At 28.6% G+C, this 19,584-nt stretch overlaps 5 protein-coding genes across 7 annotated transcripts; 2 read left to right on the top strand and 3 right to left on the bottom strand.

Moving 5' to 3' along the window:
- The first annotated feature begins 68 nt into the window (after positions 1 to 68).
- Positions 69 to 2,063, top strand: LOC100649284 (invertebrate-type lysozyme 3). The gene is made up of 4 exons (XM_003394052.4): positions 69 to 268; positions 1,048 to 1,233; positions 1,670 to 1,743; positions 1,835 to 2,063. Exons 1-4 carry the CDS (start codon positions 199 to 201, stop codon positions 1,973 to 1,975), a joined length of 471 nt encoding a protein of 156 aa, XP_003394100.1. The 5' UTR covers positions 69 to 198; the 3' UTR covers positions 1,976 to 2,063.
- LOC100642751 (nucleolar MIF4G domain-containing protein 1 homolog) lies at positions 2,064 to 5,818 on the bottom strand. The gene is made up of 9 exons (XM_012320456.3): positions 5,676 to 5,818; positions 5,120 to 5,582; positions 4,488 to 5,008; positions 4,093 to 4,377; positions 3,825 to 4,012; positions 3,559 to 3,734; positions 3,123 to 3,475; positions 2,625 to 2,756; positions 2,064 to 2,554 (listed from the first exon to the last, which is right to left on the bottom strand). Exons 2-9 carry the CDS (start codon positions 5,544 to 5,546, stop codon positions 2,264 to 2,266), a joined length of 2,373 nt encoding a protein of 790 aa, XP_012175846.2. The 5' UTR covers positions 5,547 to 5,582; positions 5,676 to 5,818; the 3' UTR covers positions 2,064 to 2,263.
- A 99-nt stretch (positions 5,819 to 5,917) lies between these two features.
- On the top strand, positions 5,918 to 9,361 carry LOC100649404 (mitochondrial-processing peptidase subunit alpha). The gene is made up of 11 exons (XM_003394053.4): positions 5,918 to 6,059; positions 6,181 to 6,431; positions 6,506 to 6,585; positions 6,657 to 6,842; positions 7,046 to 7,138; positions 7,213 to 7,385; positions 7,545 to 7,680; positions 7,760 to 7,968; positions 8,036 to 8,201; positions 8,298 to 8,430; positions 8,749 to 9,361. Exons 1-11 carry the CDS (start codon positions 6,010 to 6,012, stop codon positions 8,925 to 8,927), a joined length of 1,656 nt encoding a protein of 551 aa, XP_003394101.1. The 5' UTR covers positions 5,918 to 6,009; the 3' UTR covers positions 8,928 to 9,361.
- A 42-nt stretch (positions 9,362 to 9,403) lies between these two features.
- LOC100642874 (60S ribosomal protein L5) lies at positions 9,404 to 11,886 on the bottom strand. Its single transcript, XM_012320458.3, has 6 exons — positions 11,746 to 11,886; positions 11,019 to 11,204; positions 10,807 to 10,941; positions 10,391 to 10,593; positions 9,949 to 10,126; positions 9,404 to 9,680 (listed from the first exon to the last, which is right to left on the bottom strand). Exons 1-6 carry the CDS (start codon positions 11,746 to 11,748, stop codon positions 9,492 to 9,494), a joined length of 894 nt encoding a protein of 297 aa, XP_012175848.1. The 5' UTR covers positions 11,749 to 11,886; the 3' UTR covers positions 9,404 to 9,491.
- A 2,344-nt stretch (positions 11,887 to 14,230) lies between these two features.
- LOC100650587 (protein-associating with the carboxyl-terminal domain of ezrin) lies at positions 14,231 to 16,829 on the bottom strand. Of its 3 annotated transcripts, XM_048404095.1 has the most exons (7): positions 16,638 to 16,828; positions 16,338 to 16,540; positions 15,750 to 16,194; positions 15,469 to 15,658; positions 15,260 to 15,396; positions 14,515 to 15,195; positions 14,231 to 14,430 (listed from the first exon to the last, which is right to left on the bottom strand). In XM_048404095.1, exons 2-7 carry the CDS (start codon positions 16,530 to 16,532, stop codon positions 14,252 to 14,254), a joined length of 1,827 nt encoding a protein of 608 aa, XP_048260052.1. In that variant the 5' UTR covers positions 16,533 to 16,540; positions 16,638 to 16,828; the 3' UTR covers positions 14,231 to 14,251. The 3 variants fall into 3 exon arrangements, with proteins under 3 accessions (XP_048260052.1, XP_048260053.1, XP_012174892.2); XM_048404096.1 differs by having other exon boundaries at positions 14,231 to 15,195; positions 15,586 to 15,658; positions 16,638 to 16,829; XM_012319502.3 differs by having other exon boundaries at positions 14,231 to 15,195; positions 16,638 to 16,827.
- Between the last annotated feature and the right edge of the window lie 2,755 nt (positions 16,830 to 19,584).

Genomic DNA, 19,584 nt, shown 5'->3' with positions numbered 1-19,584 from the left:
TTTTCCAAGAGATAGTCCTTGCCACTGACCTTTGTTAGAATCCCCACCTCCGCAAACAACAACGCGCGACAACTCTCTTGTATATAAAAGAGAACGTTACGAATATCGCGTGAATATTCTTCCACACATCGTGACGGTATTTCCAAACATTAACGAAAGTAGAAATTCAAACAGAAATTGATTTGTTTCTCAAGGAGGATGGCCTTTTTGTTGAACACTTTGATTATAACGTTGTTATCAATCGTTGCCTTTACATCCTTGATATATGGTAAGCTACGTTTGATTTTAATAGTAAAAGAATGATTATTTATATTTATGCTTAGCTCGAAGTTTGGAGATCATTATTTTTTGTGGATTAAATCGGCCAAATTAACTTATGTTCATAGACAATTTATATACGATTCATACTGATTGACTCTAATTATTAACTTTTACAAGATATAATGATCATTCTGTTGGTGAACAACAGTTTAGTCAGATATAAAAGGTAGCGTAAAATATCGAATCGTTCGAAATTATTTTTGATTTCTTCATTGTAAATTGATGAACAATCAAACTTCAGTTATTAATGTGTTTCTCAAATATTATATAGTATATAAAAAGTTATTGTTTAACTTTAATTATACTTGTGTTCAAACGGCATAGAGCTACAGAGAAGGTATGCATTAAAGGTAAGAAGGTGTGAAGTATTGTATCAAAATTCTATCGCAGTAAAGAAATTTAAGATATTGTACGATAACTTCAAATATTTGCTTATTTATTTAAAAAAAAAAAAAAAAAAAAGAGGAAGAAAAAGGGGGAAAAAGAATGTATAAACTCGTTAACTCAGAATCCGGTTTCATGCTACCAAGCGACCATGCAACTACATATCGACGAATGGTTGGCTTAGAATATATGAACAAGGTTCGACAAGTTTAAGCAAATTTATTTAGGATAATTAAAAAGATCTTACTGTTAATACATAATTATATTCCCTGAATGTTTTTAATCAGTTTTTCGATTTATTTAAAATTTCAAATAAACATTTTTGTTTTATAAACATAATAGGGCAAGAAGATTCGACAGGAAAAGAACTGGTATCAAGAGTATGTCTGGGATGTATATGCGAAGCTGCTTCTGGATGTAACATTACAATCGGTTGTGATGGATCTGTTTGTGGACCATTTCGTATAACATGGGCTTATTGGGCTGACGCTGGCAAACCAATTATTAACGATAGTATGACACAAGATGGTTCGTATTTATATGTGATTAAATATGTAAGATGATCTAAAAATCAATCCCAACGGTTTTTCTGGCCGATAGTCGGACAAAAATATATTTCGAACAAAATATAATTAGATTTCATTCGATTACAAATTACACTATTAAGAATTTCAAAAAAAGATTTATTTGGATGAAAAGTCAAGGTCACTTTTATGTTCTTAAATAGAATTATACATGTTTTTCACCATTCAGTGCATTTTTTAATTCTCTACAAAGAAATCTGGTATTTGGGTTGAAAAATGATTAGTTTAAATAAAACTTACCATATGGAAGATAAGGAAAGATAACGCAGTATTTTCTGCTTTCATTTGAAAAATTGTGAGGCAGACTTTTAGACTACCCATTATAATTGAAAATGCAAAATAAAGTAATAAAGCAATAAAAATACTTGTTTTTTATATAGCGTATCCACGATGCGTGAACGATGTACACTGTGCAGCTCGTACAGTAGAGAATTATATGTCGAAATATGGTCAGGTACGCGCATATATATTATGCATACAAATACCCATATATACATATTATTATGCAATTGTTTACTTTCCCTTTTTCTCTATTGTTTCTATAGGACTGTAACGGTGATGGCATTATCAATTGTGATGATTATGTTCGTATTCATCAATTAGGAGCATACGGATGCACTAGTTCTTTAAACTCAAAATTCGAAAATATTTATAAGCACTGCATGCAGACTTTCCAGAACCAATAATTGGTAAACAATAATATATAAACATTTAACTGTAAGATTATACTACACATGTATACGTGTGTGTGTTCCAATAAATTATAAAAACAAATGCATAAGAATAATTTTATTTCAAGAGAAATTTCATTTTAGACATATTTAGGAATATGTTTAAACGTATGTATTATTGATAATGCTTATTAATAGTAAAATTAATTGACGTTTCGGTATGAAATATAGATGCTATTTACTTCGTTTCAACTATATTATTATATTTTTTAAAAAATTACTATATTTTATTGTATTTCAAATTTAAAACTCAATTTTAGATCCATGTAAAATTAATAATTTATCTACAAGTTCGGTTCTCTCCTTTAGCATTGTTTTCTGTTTTTCCGAAATATTATATGAATGTATATTTTTTATTAAGAAGCAATTTATAAATAAACGAAGGCTTTCTCTAAAAGTTTGTAATTGAGGAGGAACAGAGATCCTTTCAAACACTTGTATACAAGCTTGTTCATTTTCATGCAAAAGAATTCCCAACATAATTTGTCTAAGGAATTTCATAGTGTGCCTTTCTAATTCAGTAAAATGGATGACCTGCAATAGAATAATAATACATAATATTTGGAATAAGCATTTCTTAGTTACTGAAAGTTATAGCACTTACTTTTAAAACTGACAAAGCAAGACACTTCTCAATAAGTAAATGTATTAAAAATTGTGCTAAATTAAACAATTGTTTATTGTTGTATGTTTCCAGAGTTTTTAATTTGTCCCAAAGCGTGTATTGTATTGTAAGCTGAATCAAGCAAAAATAAATTATTATAATAAAATGTGAATAAGTTATATAACATATGCATGCATAGAATGTAGGAAAAAGATTGGTCAGATCTTCTAAGAAATAATGAAAGTTAGCAATCTTTAATTATTATTGAATATAAACACTATCCATGCATGTTGTAGCAATACTGACATTAAAGAATTCCATTTGCACATTTATATATAACATTTTCTGTACATAATTATTGTAACTTAAAAATTAAATGTTTCATTTTCCAATACATATTTACTTTTACATTAAATCTTATTTAATACTGAAATGTTATTTTGACTAATCTTTCTTATACATCCCATGTAAATAAGTATAAAATATAATATTATGTACCTGATACTTTCTGTTATATTCACACAACTTTTGAGCTAATATTGCATAATAAGGATTAAACTTATTTTCTTGCAAGCAACAATGCATTAAAACATGTATGATTTCTGCTTCTTGTTGATTCTTTAAACCAAGATGATACAGTTTTTCAAATGCATCTAAATAATCTTCAGCTGTCATAAGGATACAGAAAATATTTTTTCTTGTATCAGTATTCATTCTCTGTTTTCGTGCTAATTCCAGAATTTTTGTACCAAAATTAAGCTTATCATATTCTTTTGCATTTCCTTTATCATTCACATTAATTGAACCAGACCATGCTGAACCTATAATCCACCACTTACCACTTTCATCAGCTGTAATGAAAAATAGATAAACTTTCACCCAACCTATGTATATAAGTACATTGTGCTTTAATTGTTACAAATATATCATTTACCATGTAATAAATCCATTAGGGACACATTGAACTGTGTTATTATATTGCCTTTGCGTATTACACTTTTTATAACTTTTTTCAAATGCTCCACGTGAGAAGGATCATACTGAGGTATTTTATTGATATTGTTATTTTTTATTGCTAACAAAATTTCCAACATAAATTTAATTCTTGAACTATGTGATAAAGAGAACTATTAAGATAATTTCTAATAATTTTCGTTCTGTATGTGTGCATGTATATTTGAAAAACATTAAATAACCTACTTTTCTCCATTTTCGTGACTAGCTTTTCGCTGTAGACTTTGTATAAATTCCTTTAAAGCACTTGGATCATCCTTTCTCAATGAAAATCCCACTGTTTTTAGAATAAGTAATATCAATTCAATCTCTTTTTCTGTAAACTTAGCCATCAATTTATCAAGTATTTGATAAAGGAGCTTATATCCAAATACCTACATAAAGTAAATTTAAAAAAACTATTTAACTTTATGTTTGCTTTGATATAGATCATTGTTTAATCAAATTTCCATACTTTAAAATTATATAAATGTGAAATCATGAGAACAACATTATCCAATTCTTTGTTTGCTACATCTTGTAATTTTTCCATCATCTCAACAAATTGTTTAATAAGCTTTTCTAAAAAATTAGCTCCCACTTCAATACCAATATTAGCATGTAATATTGCAATTAACATCATATGCTCAGAAATAAGACGATCTGGTGTAAGTACATGTGATACTAAACTTTCAATCACTAATTCTGATAGTACATTGTTCATATTATTACGACTATTTGTCATATACATTTCTTCTATCTGTAATACATAACATGATATAAAAATCATGCAATAAACAAATTCATCATAAATATATGTATTTATTTACATAACTATTATTTGCTTTACATATATAATTATATAATTACCTGGTTTGCTATACTATACATATTCTGTTCTGTCACTCTGTTTAAACAACCCTTTAATTGTTTTTTTAAGGAAAGCAATTTTTCATCATTAAGATTCATATTATGCATAGTAATTGCTCTTACAGCAGGTGGAACATATCTGCTAGTATTATGTATAATATTGCCTTCTTTATCTCTTTTTCTTCCATAAATATCTTCCCATGTATCTTTGTCATTGATGCCAATATTGTTAGGTTTCTTAGCTTCTGCCAATTTTGTCTTTTTTGTCTTAGGTACTTTCACTTGCATAAGTTCGTCTGAATCACTGTTGTTATCAGATTGTTCTTCAACAAATGCATTAAAATCAATATTTTCATTCTTATTTTTATTAACAGTATCCGAATTAATATTTGCACATTCATTTCCTTCCACTGTTTCTGATGAATTTGTATCAAAATCAATATTAAATTCATTTTCTAATATCTCCTTTTCTGTTTCTATGATATGTTTCCTATCTTTCTCTAAACAAAAATCTAAAAGATCTAATTATATATTTATAATTATACATTAAGGAAATTAATAATAATAATAAATAAGTTACAATATATACATAATTACACACAGAAATTTTACTAATAAAATAAAAAGGATACAATCCAAACCATCTGTTACAAAAGACTTAGGAATTGTCTTATTTTTTCTTTTATTTAATTTCAATCTTTTTTCCAATTTTTTAATTTCTCTGTCCTCTTCTAAATTAGCTTCATTAAGTAATTTGTGTTTTTTATTTTTCTTCTTATGTTCAAGTTCTTCAAGCTTCCTTCTTTTAATTTCTTTTGTACATTCCTTATATCTTTTTTGTATTGTTTTGTCAACTAGTTCGCTATGATTTGTTTCATTATCATTAACGTATCCACGTGTAGTATGTAATTCATTTCTGTTTTTTAAATAAACTGATCTATTAATTTTCTTCTGCTGCCTGAGCTCTTTGCGCATTTGTTTACGGGATTTCCCTGCTACTTTTAAAGTTGATCGTTCTACTTTCTTAGTTTTTAATTTCTTACGTTTAAGAGAACTCATTTTTATTCTATTAAGTATTTAGGTAGGTTATGGATCCTATCAAAATTTTACGATATAATTACTGGGCTATGTTTTTATTGTTTATTTTTTCATAAATGTAATGAAGCACAGAAGCATGAAAAAACTTACTTCTCTTACCAACTGTCTGGTTGAAGAATAAATTAAACAATTTTTATCGCTAATACTTATGACATATTTAAATACGTTTTCAAGAGTTCTAGACCCGTGGCACCACTGATTCGTACGGAATTTTTATTGAACAAATCTGTATAAGTAGGTTTATAAGTTTATAAATATATGTTAATGTAAGTACGTTTATTTAACAGGAGACTATTTGTAGGCTATTTTTGTCCAAGTTTTTAATATTGTCCACTTAATCATTTTTCGCTTCTAAACTGTGAAGGTGACAAGTTAAGTTATATACATATAAATTAAATGATTTGATACGAACAATAAGATAAAAATGTTGATGCAAGTATCGCAAAGTTCCTTGACAGTTGTTTTTACTAAAAGGTAATTACTTTAATAGGAAGAAAGAATTTTACAGTGATTTAAGTATCTTTCACTTAACCTTGTCAAACTCATATTTATAAATCAACTTTTACATTATTAAACGTAATGGTATTCTTTACAGTGCAATACGAAGAAAATCTTTTTGTTTTTTAAAAAGATGTGACTTTTCCTCCCAGAAAGTACCTAATAATAAAATAACACGAAAATCAATTGTTACACCATTTCCTCCATTAACCAAGCCAATACCTAATTTACCTAAAGCAATCTATGCTACTGCTAAAGAAGAACATCAGGTTACTAAAGTAACAGTTTTGTCAAACGGATTAAGAGTTGCCTCTGAAAATCGATTTGGCCAATTTTGTACAGTAGGCGGTAAGTACAAATAATGTTTATAAAAAATCTTTCATTTTAATTATTTATTTGTACTACAAAATAATGTTTTACAGTATTGCTTGATTCTGGTCCTCGGTATGAAATTGCATACCCCAATGGTATCTCACATTTCTTAGAAAAGTTGGCATTTGGAGTAAGATCTTTAGAATATAATGAAGAATTAGTATTCGAAGAATGAAAAAAATCAGTAATTTACTCTTTCAGTCTACCCAAACGTACAAGAATAAAGATCAGATAATGCTAGCTCTAGAAAAACATGGAGGTATATGTGATTGTCAAGCATCCAGGGATACATTTGTTTATGCAGCATCTGCAGAACGTCGTGGATTGGATACTGTTGTGCAAATTTTGGGTGATATTGTTTTAAGGCCTCAAATTACAGAGGATGAGGTAAATGTTTTTATATGATATCATCTTACTTATATCACTCTATTTATAACAGAAAGTAATAATCTTTTATAAATTTCAATAAATTATCAATCAATAAATTTAGGTATATTACTTTTATAGAGTTAGACAAATTAATATAATTGTTTGTTATATGAAGATATAGATATAATATAAAAATTCAACCTGGATATCAAAATTTTTAGATAAATGCTGCAAGGCAGATGATTCGATTTGAGTTGGAATCTTTACTTACAAGGCCAGAACAAGAGCCAATACTTATGGATATGATTCATGCGGTAAATAAAAAAAAATATTTCTTCAAAATTTTAAGAATGCTCATCTAATTGTAAGTAAAATTTATTCTACATAGGCTGCATATAGAAATAATACTCTTGGTCTTCCAAAGATTTGTCCAAAGGAAAATATTGACCATATAGATAGAAAAATATTATTTGAGTATTTAAAACATCATTATACACCACATAGGATGGTAATAGCTGGAGTTGGTGTAGAACATGAGGACCTTGTTTTAGCAGTTCAAAAGTAATTATAAGTAAAACTGTTAAGTATTCATCAATATAAATCAAAATACTACTAGATTGATTTTTACTAATTTAAAAGCTATCTCTCATAATTTATATCATTTATGCAATTTAAGTTGTGATATTCACTGTTAGGTATAATTTATTATTGTTATTATAGATATTTTGTTGAAAAAAAATCGGTTTGGGAAGAAGAAGGAGAAAAAGAACAAAAGAAGAATAGCTCGATATCCGTAGGAAAATTTTCAAATACAGTTGACGCTTCGATTGCTCAGTATACTGGAGGTTACATACTAGTAGTTATCTCTTTAAATTAAACATACTAGTATTTTTGAATATTGTTATTTAATAATTTTAAATTTTACAATTGTATAGGAAGAATGTAATGTACCTGTGTATGCAGGACCTAGTGGTCTACCAGAATTATCACATGTAGTAATAGGTTTGGAAGGCTGTTCTCATCAAGATTCAGATTTCGTAGCAATGTGTGTTTTGAATATGATGATGGGTGGTGGTAACAGTTTCAGTGCCGGAGGTCCAGGAAAAGGAATGTATACTCGTCTGTACACGAATGTACTTAATAGGTAAAATTTGAGATAACTTCTTATTCTTTGAAAAGCTAAGTATTGTTATAAAACAGTTATTTCGCAGGTATCATTGGTTGTATAGTGCAACTGCATACAATCACGCATATGCTGATACAGGTCTTTTTTATATTCATGCATCTTGTACACCCTCTCATGTCAGAGACATGGTAGAGGTGATTGTACATGAGATGGTTACTATGACAAATAATATTACGGATAACGAATTAGCGGTATGATTTCATTCATAAGTTCTATTCACATATATGCAATAATTATGTTTTTCTATCCACTTTTAATCTTAATTGGAGAATTTTTTAATAATGTAGAGAGCAAAGAAGCAATTGCAATCTATGTTACTTATGAATTTGGAACAAAGACCGGTTGTATTTGAAGATATTGGAAGACAAGTTTTAGCCACTGGTTCTAGAAAACGACCAGAATACTTCATACAGGCAATTGGTATTGATCCTATATTATACTGAAGCATACAGATATTGGTTGCTCGTAACTTTCCATGGAAAATTTATTCTTTTTTCAATTCTTGGTCTGATTCTGTCTAGTTATTTCAAAATTGATATTCATTTTCCTTATTTTAACACATGCTTTAAGAATATAGTAACTTTCACCAAAAAATGTTGACATAAATCTCTGTTGCTAATCAAGAAATTCTGATCAGTCAATATTCTTGTATGTAATACTATATATAAATTATATATAAATATGAATATTACTCATTAATATATATAAACTAGCTGTATTTGTATTATTAATTTGTAGATGAGATATCGAAGGATCATGTAACAAATGTAGCACGTCGTTTACTTAAATCACCACCTAGTGTAGCAGCTCGAGGGGAAGTAAGAACAGTTCCGTCGATCGGAGACATTCAAGCAGGATTAATTGACGAACGAGGCAGATTACCTGGTTCCCGTAGTAGATTATCTCTTTTCCGCTAGATCAAAAAAAATTGTTAATCTAAAGATACGTATACATTCTTTTTTATATCATAAATCTTTGTCAAAATTATTTGCACATATATTTGATTTATCATCACACAGGAATTAAATTTTTATATTTTAAATAGCATATATGTAATTTGTTAATTTATTCACGATTAACATTTCAATTTATTTTTAATTTTTCTGTGCATTAAATATATGTCCATGTGTTGTATACAAATGCGTTATGTAAAAATTTATGTATACAATGTAGCAATATAAATACGAACAATGAATAACATAATTATTACATGTCATATACATTTATCAAGCTAATAGTAAAAAAGAATATATTTGTAATATCTATAATTAATAGACGAGATATTTTTGTGTCGTCTATATTAACGATTATTGTGTGATGTACTTTTAAATAAACTATTGCATAAAATAAATTTAGTATCATATTCATTAATATAGTAATCAAAATTACAAAATTTCCAGTACACATTTTTTATTTTTATACCAAAACATTCTTCATGTATACATGAACATTGATCTTGATGCAGAAAGTTGACAATAAAACTAAGCTTCCACTTCCGCTAGTTTTTTGAGGAAATTAGCTTTTCTTTGAGCAACACAATTTTTTCTTTCTGCTAAAGAAAGTTTGCGGCGATTCCATCGCTTTTTCACCGGTATTTTTTCTTTAACGATCTTTGTATGCTCTGGATTTGCACGTATAGCTTCATGGGCGCTCTTATAAATACCCTCAATCTGTAGACAAAAGTTATACAAACGTCTTCTAATATATAAAATTATATATAATATATAGAATATTAATATATAAATAAAAAATAAATTATGGAAAGTGAAATGTAACAAAGGTCAATGTGAAAAATGCCACGATCAATGCATTTATCTTTTAAAACCAATGCGCTTATTATTGTCCAACTGCGACGCTGCAAGGTCATGAAATTTTGCAGTAATTATAAGCTGGACGAATGGGTGACTGAATATGTAAATAAAATGTATGAATACTTACACTATCAGCAGTAATACCATTTTTTATGTACTGTGAAAATTGTCGTTTAAAAGCATCATCATCATCTTCTTCTAATGTTCTCATGTAGTTTGCAACATGTTGTCCAAATATGTGCTGCCGATGAACATCAGCATTGAAAGATTTTGATTCACTATCATACCCAGGAAACCTCTTGGTGCTATTTATAGAAAAACAATATAAAAGTTAAAACATATGTTTAAAAACATATCCTGTATTATTTCTATTCTTAATTATATATTATCAGAAACACATTTTTTCATCTCTTTGCATCCATGCAAAGACAGTAAATTGTATTGTAGAACACAGATACAAAATCATGTCTTGCTACGACTCAGATGACGCGCATGTGTATGGTAACATCATATTTCTTTTTATTAATACAAATTAATATTTTTTATAATAATTATGAATTAAGAAATACCTATGTGGAATATTGAGACCACCATCAACAGCACCTTTCATGGCGCCGAAAACTCTAGCACCAGTAGTTGTACGCATTAGACCAGTATCTAAGTAACATCTGAATGCTCCAGGACCTTCATCTAATTCTTCAACGTTATATTCATCACCAGTAACTTCTGTTGTTCCAGTGTACAAGGTATCTAGGCCTAATTTTTTCAATAACTATAGAAAAAGATATGGTATCACATAATTTTGAAAACAGATCAAACTTCAATCGTATTGAATATTATACAATTGTTGTTCAGAAATATATAACAGGGAACAATTAATATCTCTTCAGTTATACATCAAAGCGAGCTGAGTGTTTCATCATTAAAAAAAATAGTTAAGTATAAAATATATAATTGTAGAATAAAATAATACAAAAATACTTACTCTTCGTGCTAAAAGAAGGCCTGTACAATATGCAGAAGCATAATTTGTAAGCCCAACTTTAATGCCATATTTTGGAAGTTCATGACTGTATGCTGCGCATACAATTCTATCTCCTTCGATCCTTGAATATGCAACCTACATTTATGATAAATTTTAATAAGTGAAAGATAAAAGTCTTTTTAATAGATTTTAAATTATCTAAATATATGTACCTGGCAGGTAATATCCTTATTTGATAGACGTACAATTAATCTGTATTTAGGAGTATTATATTTATTTTTATCCTGAATAGTTAATCGTTTACGTGCATAATAATCTGTCTTTCCTTCACGTCGCCTTCTGAACTTAACTTGGTAACGTTTGAAGTACTGCTTATTTTTAACAACCTTTACAAATCCCTAAAAAATAACACATATTACACTCTTTAGATTAAAAGAGAACTATACATTTTTTGTTTAATCAGTATATAATATTCAGTGACATAGGGAACAATTTTTTCATTCATTTGTCAAAGTGAGCTAAAATTTTCATCACTTAAAAATCAATATTGTTTATTAAGAGAATTTACTGAAAATTTTTTTAACGCTTTTAATCTTTTATTTTAAACCCTTTTATTTTTGTTTCTTTCTTTCCAAGTATACCTATGCTAATAATATAAATTAAAAATAAAGGGCAAGATCGTATTTTTGATAATATATCAATGAATATACAATTTATTGATTTGAAGTAATAAACAAAATATATTATTAATATATTACTTATTTCACATTATTGAAACAGTATATAATAATCAGCTACATGTTGTAGCATGGATATCATTCCTGAAATCATTCCTGGAATCCTTTTGAATAACATGCATCTACTACTTGTTTTAATATTAAATCATTTGTATAAATAATTAGGAATCTTATTTATCGAATTACATTAATCTTTACTTACCATATTACCAATAAATACAATAAAACGCCTTTTCGAAATACAGCCCTTGAACGTTCCACGACTTCCACGTATCAAAAGGAAGTTCTCGTTACACTCGTTGCGCCCTCATCGTGATTACGCCATCTACCAGTTAAAAATTTTGTTTCTTATTAGTAGTTAAGTTCTACAAACTTACTGATAGATGGCACTCATTGTGCACAAAATAGGACCCTTTGCGCTAATTGCATATATATAGTTAATTATTTATGTAAGAAATTGGAATATTATATAGAGAAGATTTTTGAGAGTTAAAACTTTGATTTAATCCGAACAGTTTAAGAACTCGTCTTATAGATCGAGAAATTTGAGTCCTTTAATTTCGTAAAAACATTAGTTTGACTGTTTCACTACTAGGTGTTATAGTGTTACATGGTCCACCGATTTGGACGATTTTTTAAACTTACTTGAAACTAGGAAGAATATTTAAATAAAACCAGGGATATAACTAATATTGATAAATTCCTTGTGCGTATGCTCTAAATTTTCATTTGAAATCTCAAAAGTTAACAAATTTTCTAAATTGTGCCATCTATCGATTGAACATAAATGTACAACACTTTAGAAACAAATATTTCAAGATTAAATGTTGGGATTAGATTATTAATTCATTGAATTTGTTTTTTTACGCTTAAAAATATCAAGAAATATGTATATATATATTTTTATTAAAAAAAAAATTATGATGACCTTGAAATCATATGATTTCCATCATTGCATGTGATCCTTGAAATATCTTTGTCTGTTCTATCTTTGTCCTGAGAAGCTTCTCAATTTCTCATATAATATAATATACGTACCAAATATACATATACCAGGTATGTAAATATGAAACCGGAATTTTTGTATAGAAAATATACGTTTATTGTATGAAAATGATTAAAAATATTTTATTCGAAGTATTGCCCATCGCTAGCTATACATTTTTCCCACCTGTCTGGCAATTGGTGGATGCCACACCAAAAAAACTGTCGCTCTTTTGAGGTAAACCAGTCATCGAGCCATTTTCGTACATTTTCGTAAGAAGTGAAGTGCTGGTCAGAAAGTGCGTGTTCCATCAATGCAAATAAATAGTAATCGGACGGAGCCAAGTCTGATGAGTAAACCGCGTGCGAAAGTATTTCCCAACTGAACGCTTCAATCATTTCCTTGACCGGTTTTGCTGTATGTGATGGTGCATTATCATGAAGCAAAATTACTTTGTGTTGCCTTTTTTGATATTCTGGTCGTTTTTCACGCAAAGCTTGATTCAAATCGATCATTTGTTGTCGGTAGCGCTCAGTATTAACGGCTTCGCCAGGTTTTAATAGCTCATAATAGATCACACCCTTCTGATCCCACCAAACACAGAGCATTGTCTTCCGTTCATAGCGATTTGGTCCTGTAGTCGATGTCGGTGGTTCGCCTGGAGCTACCCATGATCTTTTACGCTTAGGACTTTCAAAATATATCCACTTTTCATCGCCAGTCACAATTCGGTGGAGAAATGACTTTCTTTTGTATCTGGCGAGCAGCATTTCGCAAGTGGTTTTTCGGTTTTCCTGCTGTCTTTCATTCAGTTCATGTGGAACCCATTTTCCCACCTTTCCCATGGCTTTCAAACGTATGGAGACGGCTTCTCGTGTCACGCTTAATTGATCAGCGAGTTGTTGTTGCGTTTGAGCGTCATTCTCATCCAACAATGCTTGCAATTCGCTGTCTTGAAACTTTTTCGGTGGTCTTCCACGTTCTTCGTTCCTCACGTCAAAATTGTCACTTTTGAATTTTTTAAACCACTCAAAGCACTGTGATTTACCAAGAGCATGCTCACCGTAAGCTTCGATAAGCATTCGATGCGATTCTGCAGCAGTTTTCTTCAAATGGTAACAGAAAATCAATGCTGTCCGCAGATCGTAGTTTCCAGGCACAAAATTCGACATGTTCAACGCTATTACAAACTATGCTGTCGTATGAAACTTGTATTGTTCTGAGTCGAAAATGTTTGTGAGATGTCAACAAAGACTTTTGGCATCAATGACACAGTTTAGTGATAACTACATTATCAGCTAGGGCCATCTATAGGCAAATTCCGGTTTCTTACTTACTTCATTAATTATTAATTATTAATTTAATCAAATATTGCGTTTATTTGTATGAAATTCACATTATCTAAACTACGAACACCTATCAATTTCTTTGAAAAATTACAGTATCTTATGTAGGGAAAGTATCCCTTTCGTTAGCACTGTTTAAGGAAAAAATCACTTTTCACAGCCCAAGTTTCAAATTTTCAATATGTTACATAATACGACATATACTTTTATATATGAATAGTACAAAATGATTAGTAGACAATCTAAGCGGCTCTTAGAATGTGTTACATATGTGTGATGTGTGATAACAAATGGGTTAAGCAAATAATTTCAATTAACTTATTTTTTCAAAATAAAAATATTATATACAAAAAATATAAGGAGTAATATATATTTATTCAAGTTTTTATTTCATGAACATCTTCTGTTCCCCAATCGCTTAAGTCCTCCTCCCAGCCATTATTTTCTTCAGATGTTTCTAATCCATTTAGCGCTTTTATGTCAAATACACTTTTTGATAATATTTGTGGTTGTTGTATGTGTAAAATCTGTGTCTTCTTTATCACAGGCTCCATGTCTGTGAAATAATCATATTCTTCTTTACAAGTATCTATTAATTTTGAATTTTTAATATCAAGCTCTGAAATATCAGATATAATACCAGCTGACTTCTTTGTTAATTTCAATTCGCTTGTTTTATTTTTATCTATATTTAATACTGCATCTGTAGTAATCCTTAATGTTGAATCCGAAATCGAAATATCATTGAAATTGGATTGAGATTGAAAAATTGCGTCGGAAGACTGTGAAATTCGAGCATGTACATCTGCAGTTTCTTGTATGTCCCAATCAGACCACGTGTATTCTTCTTCGATAATGGAAGAAGTAATCTCTTTTTTATCTTCACCTCCATCTGGAGATGGCCTTTCAGGTAAATCAATTACTTTTTGAATATTATCCGTAGGAATTACGAATTCAACATTTATACTGTTCTTAGTTTTCTTATCTTTCAGTTTATTTGGTCGTCCATCTGTAAATAACTTCCCTCTATTACCACCGATTACTGTGGCAGCGCCTAAGATTGGAACTATGTCAGCTAATGCTTTTAATGTTGCAGATACAAGATGATCATTTGTGTCTTTAATTCCAACAAGTAATTCAGGAAGTACTTGAGATTTCAATTCATCTACTTGAAATATATGCACAAAAGAATTAAAATATGACAAAAGTACTAAACGTATTGATACATCTCTTATACAAAACATCTGCAATAGTTTGGGTACCAAATAGACTTTAAATGTAGAAATTGAAAATAAGTTAATATCTGTATTGTCATTTCCATCTGTAAATAAAATCATGGATCCTCAATTTATATTAAATACAAAATTGTATTTTTTTTATTTTACCTTTTGGTTTTAAAATAAATGGTAAAAGCTGTTCTTGTGCTGTTGTATCTAATAAGACCATTCTTGAAAGAAGTAAACGACCTAATTGTTCAGCTACAATATTTTCAGGAAACATTCTTAATTGTGTTATTAAGGTTCTGTAATATGGTTAAAAAATTTTACTATTACCAAGCACACAAGAGATTAATAACTTTTTTTTAAATATTTACCCAAAAAATATTTCTTTTTCCTTATTACTTTTTAACACTAACTCATTTAAAAATGCATATATTCTCATAAAATCATGGGTAAAGAATGGATGTTGTAGTACATGGGACAGTTCGCACCTTAGAGAAGGATCTGGATTTTGCAGATTTTCTTTACAGAACTGTTTAAACTCTAAAAGACTAGGTACATCATCTAAAAATAGAACAGAACATCTATCCATTAAGATTTTTGTTTATAATTATTTAAAATAGAGTATAATTTTAATTAATTATATACCGTTTACCTGGATCCTTTTGTCTCAATATATCTTCGGCTAAAACTCCAAATGCATACACATCAATTGTTGTAAAATTTTTTAAAGTGATAGTTGCATCTTCGTTAGTAGAAATCGCTTTCTCGTATCTGTAGCTTTTTATTTTTTGTAAGTAAGAAGAAGTCAAATCATTAAATTTACATAGACATTCCAGTCCTCCAAGTTTCCAACATCCCTCAGGTGTAACATAAATAGAACTTTCGCAAAGATTATTATGAGATACAAATGCTTTTTCATGAAGAAAAACCAATGCACGTAAAATACTATATAAGCCCATGCATATTTGCAGTGTATTCTGGGTTTCTATTGATTGAATTAAAGGTTTAACTTGTTCAGTAGCTAGGAAAAATTTACTACCTTTTGACCATGAAGAAACGTACTTCAATATACATGGATGTCTATATAACATTAAATTCTGAAACATAAGTATATTATTGTTACACATATCCATTTTTTAATTAGTTAAAATAATATATCTAAAAAGAAAATTAAGGACGATTGATACATGCACATGTGTCACTCTACAATATGTAAGATAATTAATGAATCAATGTTAACCTTTGCAGCTTTCTCTAAAGGCGATGGATTTCCAAAATTTGCATTATAATGTAAAGATGGCTCACTGACAAACACTGAAATCCTTTCTGCATTGTAACTATTCACACAAGCCATATAATGCGTCCAAAAATCAGTTATTTCCACAGGTTTTTCGTCAATTTTCAGCCCATTAAGGGCACTTTTTTCATTCCCCATTAATTTTACTGGTTTTAAAAAAAAGCAGAAATTTATGTATAAATACAACAATGATCAAAAGCAACAATATATTTTTTGTTATGAAGAATCCTCGTAAAAAATTACCTTACGTCTCAATTTCATTCTACTTTAAACCACATCACTATGACGAATTATATACATCGTATGTTCAACTACTTCTTCGGTCTTTCTCTGATACGAGATATGATATACGATATAGATATGATACACAACGAAAGAGTGTTTTTTTCTGTTGTATTAGACCGATATATATTTTTATTACTAATTTAATTTTTATTAATTATTTTTTGCATCAAAGTCTGTATTTATCTAATATTTAAAAGTACGAAATATATTAAATATTTTTACTTGTGTGTGTATAATTAAATTATTAAGAATAAGAGAAAAATAATGTCTGAAACGTTTTACTTTTATTTCTATAAGTTCATATTAGTCGTAAGACAGTGCAAATAATAACGCTTTATCAGCATTCATTTTATTTTCATGTTTCTATTATTTATATAAGTTTGAATTATTCAGATATTTATATAAGTTAAATTTTAATTGTAAATAGATAAAATCATAGATGTTTTATAACTTAAAGCTGGCTACGAGGGTCCGTCATATTATTATGTTACATTTTTAAGATTTACAAAGAGCAATTTATCGCACTATTTAATTTCATTATTTTCGCAGCATACAATCAATAGCGTAATTTTGCAGCATTTGAAAACAACATTTAGTTTTAAAATGAAACATACAGAAATACATGTACACATAAACCAAAAAAATAATTATAATCAATATCACGTTCATACATACGTTTTAACATTTTGCCGCTATCTACTTGCATACGTTCCATACATACACGGAGTGCTTACTCATCTTTTTCAATGCATACGTAGCATTTCCAGATTCTACTTCAGTAGTAAATAATTAAAAATATTTGTAGTCAAAACAGCACATACTTTTCGCTACTATTAAAGGTATCGATATATTACACGACTATGATAAATTGTTCATTATTATTATTTGATTACATTGTAATCGACAGACCCTTGCGCCTGCATCTTGTTTGTTATATTTTTCATATACAATCCAGAAGATCACATCGCACATAAGCGACAATAGGCAAATGGATAAATCAATTATACATTAAGTCTTTGAAATATTTCAAGATACTTTCACACAACCGGTTTCTGTACTTCTGCGCCGTATTACTTACATGTCCTTCGATTTCTTCATCCATGTGTTGTCAGCCGCTAAATATTCACTTGTAAGGATAATATTATTTAATAATATATGTGTGAAAGTAATGATGTCTATATCGTTAGTGATGATGTTGACAATAAGGGTAATAATATCAATGACAATGATAATGACAATCGATTATGATTATAAAGGTACGCTCTATTATACTAATTGAGAGTATCGTAAAATTGGTATATCAAATTTATAACAATGATTAGAATGATAATGATGACAACAACGACGATGACAACGACGACGGTTAGTGGTAGTATTTTTAAGTAATATTGGTATCATTAATAAAAGATAATGAAATGTAATGAAATATCATGAAAATTATAGCTAAATATCGAAAAATGGTATATATTATAATGAATATAAAATGTGATATATGTATTAAGAAATATGAAGCAATACTACAGAAAGAATATTATTGTAATATTAAACGCTGTAGTAACATCAGTAACAGTATCAAGAACAATAACTAATTGTATGTTAATATTACAATCCATAATGCTATACTGTTATAATAATCACATAAACAAAGAGCTGTTGTTACATTACTTCTACTACTGTTACTATTGGCACTACTACTATTAGTACTATTACTGATATTAAAAGCTATTAGTTACATTACGTAATAACAATGAATGAAATAATAGAAAACTGATTTATTTGACTAATTATTTTTGAAGCCATAATAATCACTTGCGACATTATTCAAAACTATCCGAGAAAATACAAATTTATTTATGGCAGTAAGTCAAAGGCACCGGTGTCTCAACTATTTTTCAAGCACGTGCTTTCACGCTGTTGTTCATACATTTACAGTTATGATTATTAAACTTTTTACGGAAATACTCATATGAAGAAGTGTAAAGTAATTAAGCGATAACAATATTTTTTTATTAAACGTATTTCAAAAAAATTAAAATTGTTATTGATTTGTACTCTCATATTTCTTATAGAATTATGGAAAAAACTTTAGTAAGAATTTATGTAACTTTTACACAAAATGACGATAAGATTGGCAGTGCATATTTCAATAATTCCATAAAACATATTTAATTAAACAAGTAATCGTCACTCCAAAAAAATTAATAAAATTTATCTCTTTTATATACTATTATTTATTTTAAAAAATTTTGCATAATAATATTAATAATATAACATTATCATCATAACGGGGATGTAGAATGGTAGTAACGATGATGATTTCAACGACGATGACGGGCAACGATGGCATTGATAATGAAATGATGATAACGAAAGCAGCAGCAGAAACGATGTCAGCCATATATTACAGCCAATAATAGTAATTATTATGATAATAATGCTGCTGCTGACGATGATGATGATAATGATAATGATAATGATGATGATAATAATAATAATAATAATAATAATAATAATAATAATAATAATAATAATAATAATAATAATAATAATGATAATGATAATGATAATGATAATAATAATAATGATAGGAATAGTAATAGTAGCAACAGCGGTAGCAGTAGTAGTGGTGTTGGTAGCAGTAGTAGTAGAAGCAGCAAGAATAGCAGTAGTAATCTCTGTAATGTTTCTTTTTACTATAATAGTGTGGATTAGTGACGATGTAATAATAAGTAATAAGTAATAATAATAATAATAATAATAATGATGATGATGATAATAATGATAATAATAATAATAATGATAATAATAATAATAATAATAATAATAATAATAATAATAATAATAATAATAATAATAGCAGCGGTAATAGTAACAACGACGGCGATGGTGATGATCATATATTATA

The sequence above is a fragment of the Bombus terrestris genome, chromosome 3, assembly GCF_910591885.1.
Source record: "Bombus terrestris chromosome 3, iyBomTerr1.2, whole genome shotgun sequence".
In the NCBI taxonomy this organism is placed as follows: Eukaryota; Metazoa; Arthropoda; class Insecta; order Hymenoptera; family Apidae; genus Bombus; species Bombus terrestris.
This window is presented reverse-complemented; position numbering and strand designations above follow the sequence as displayed.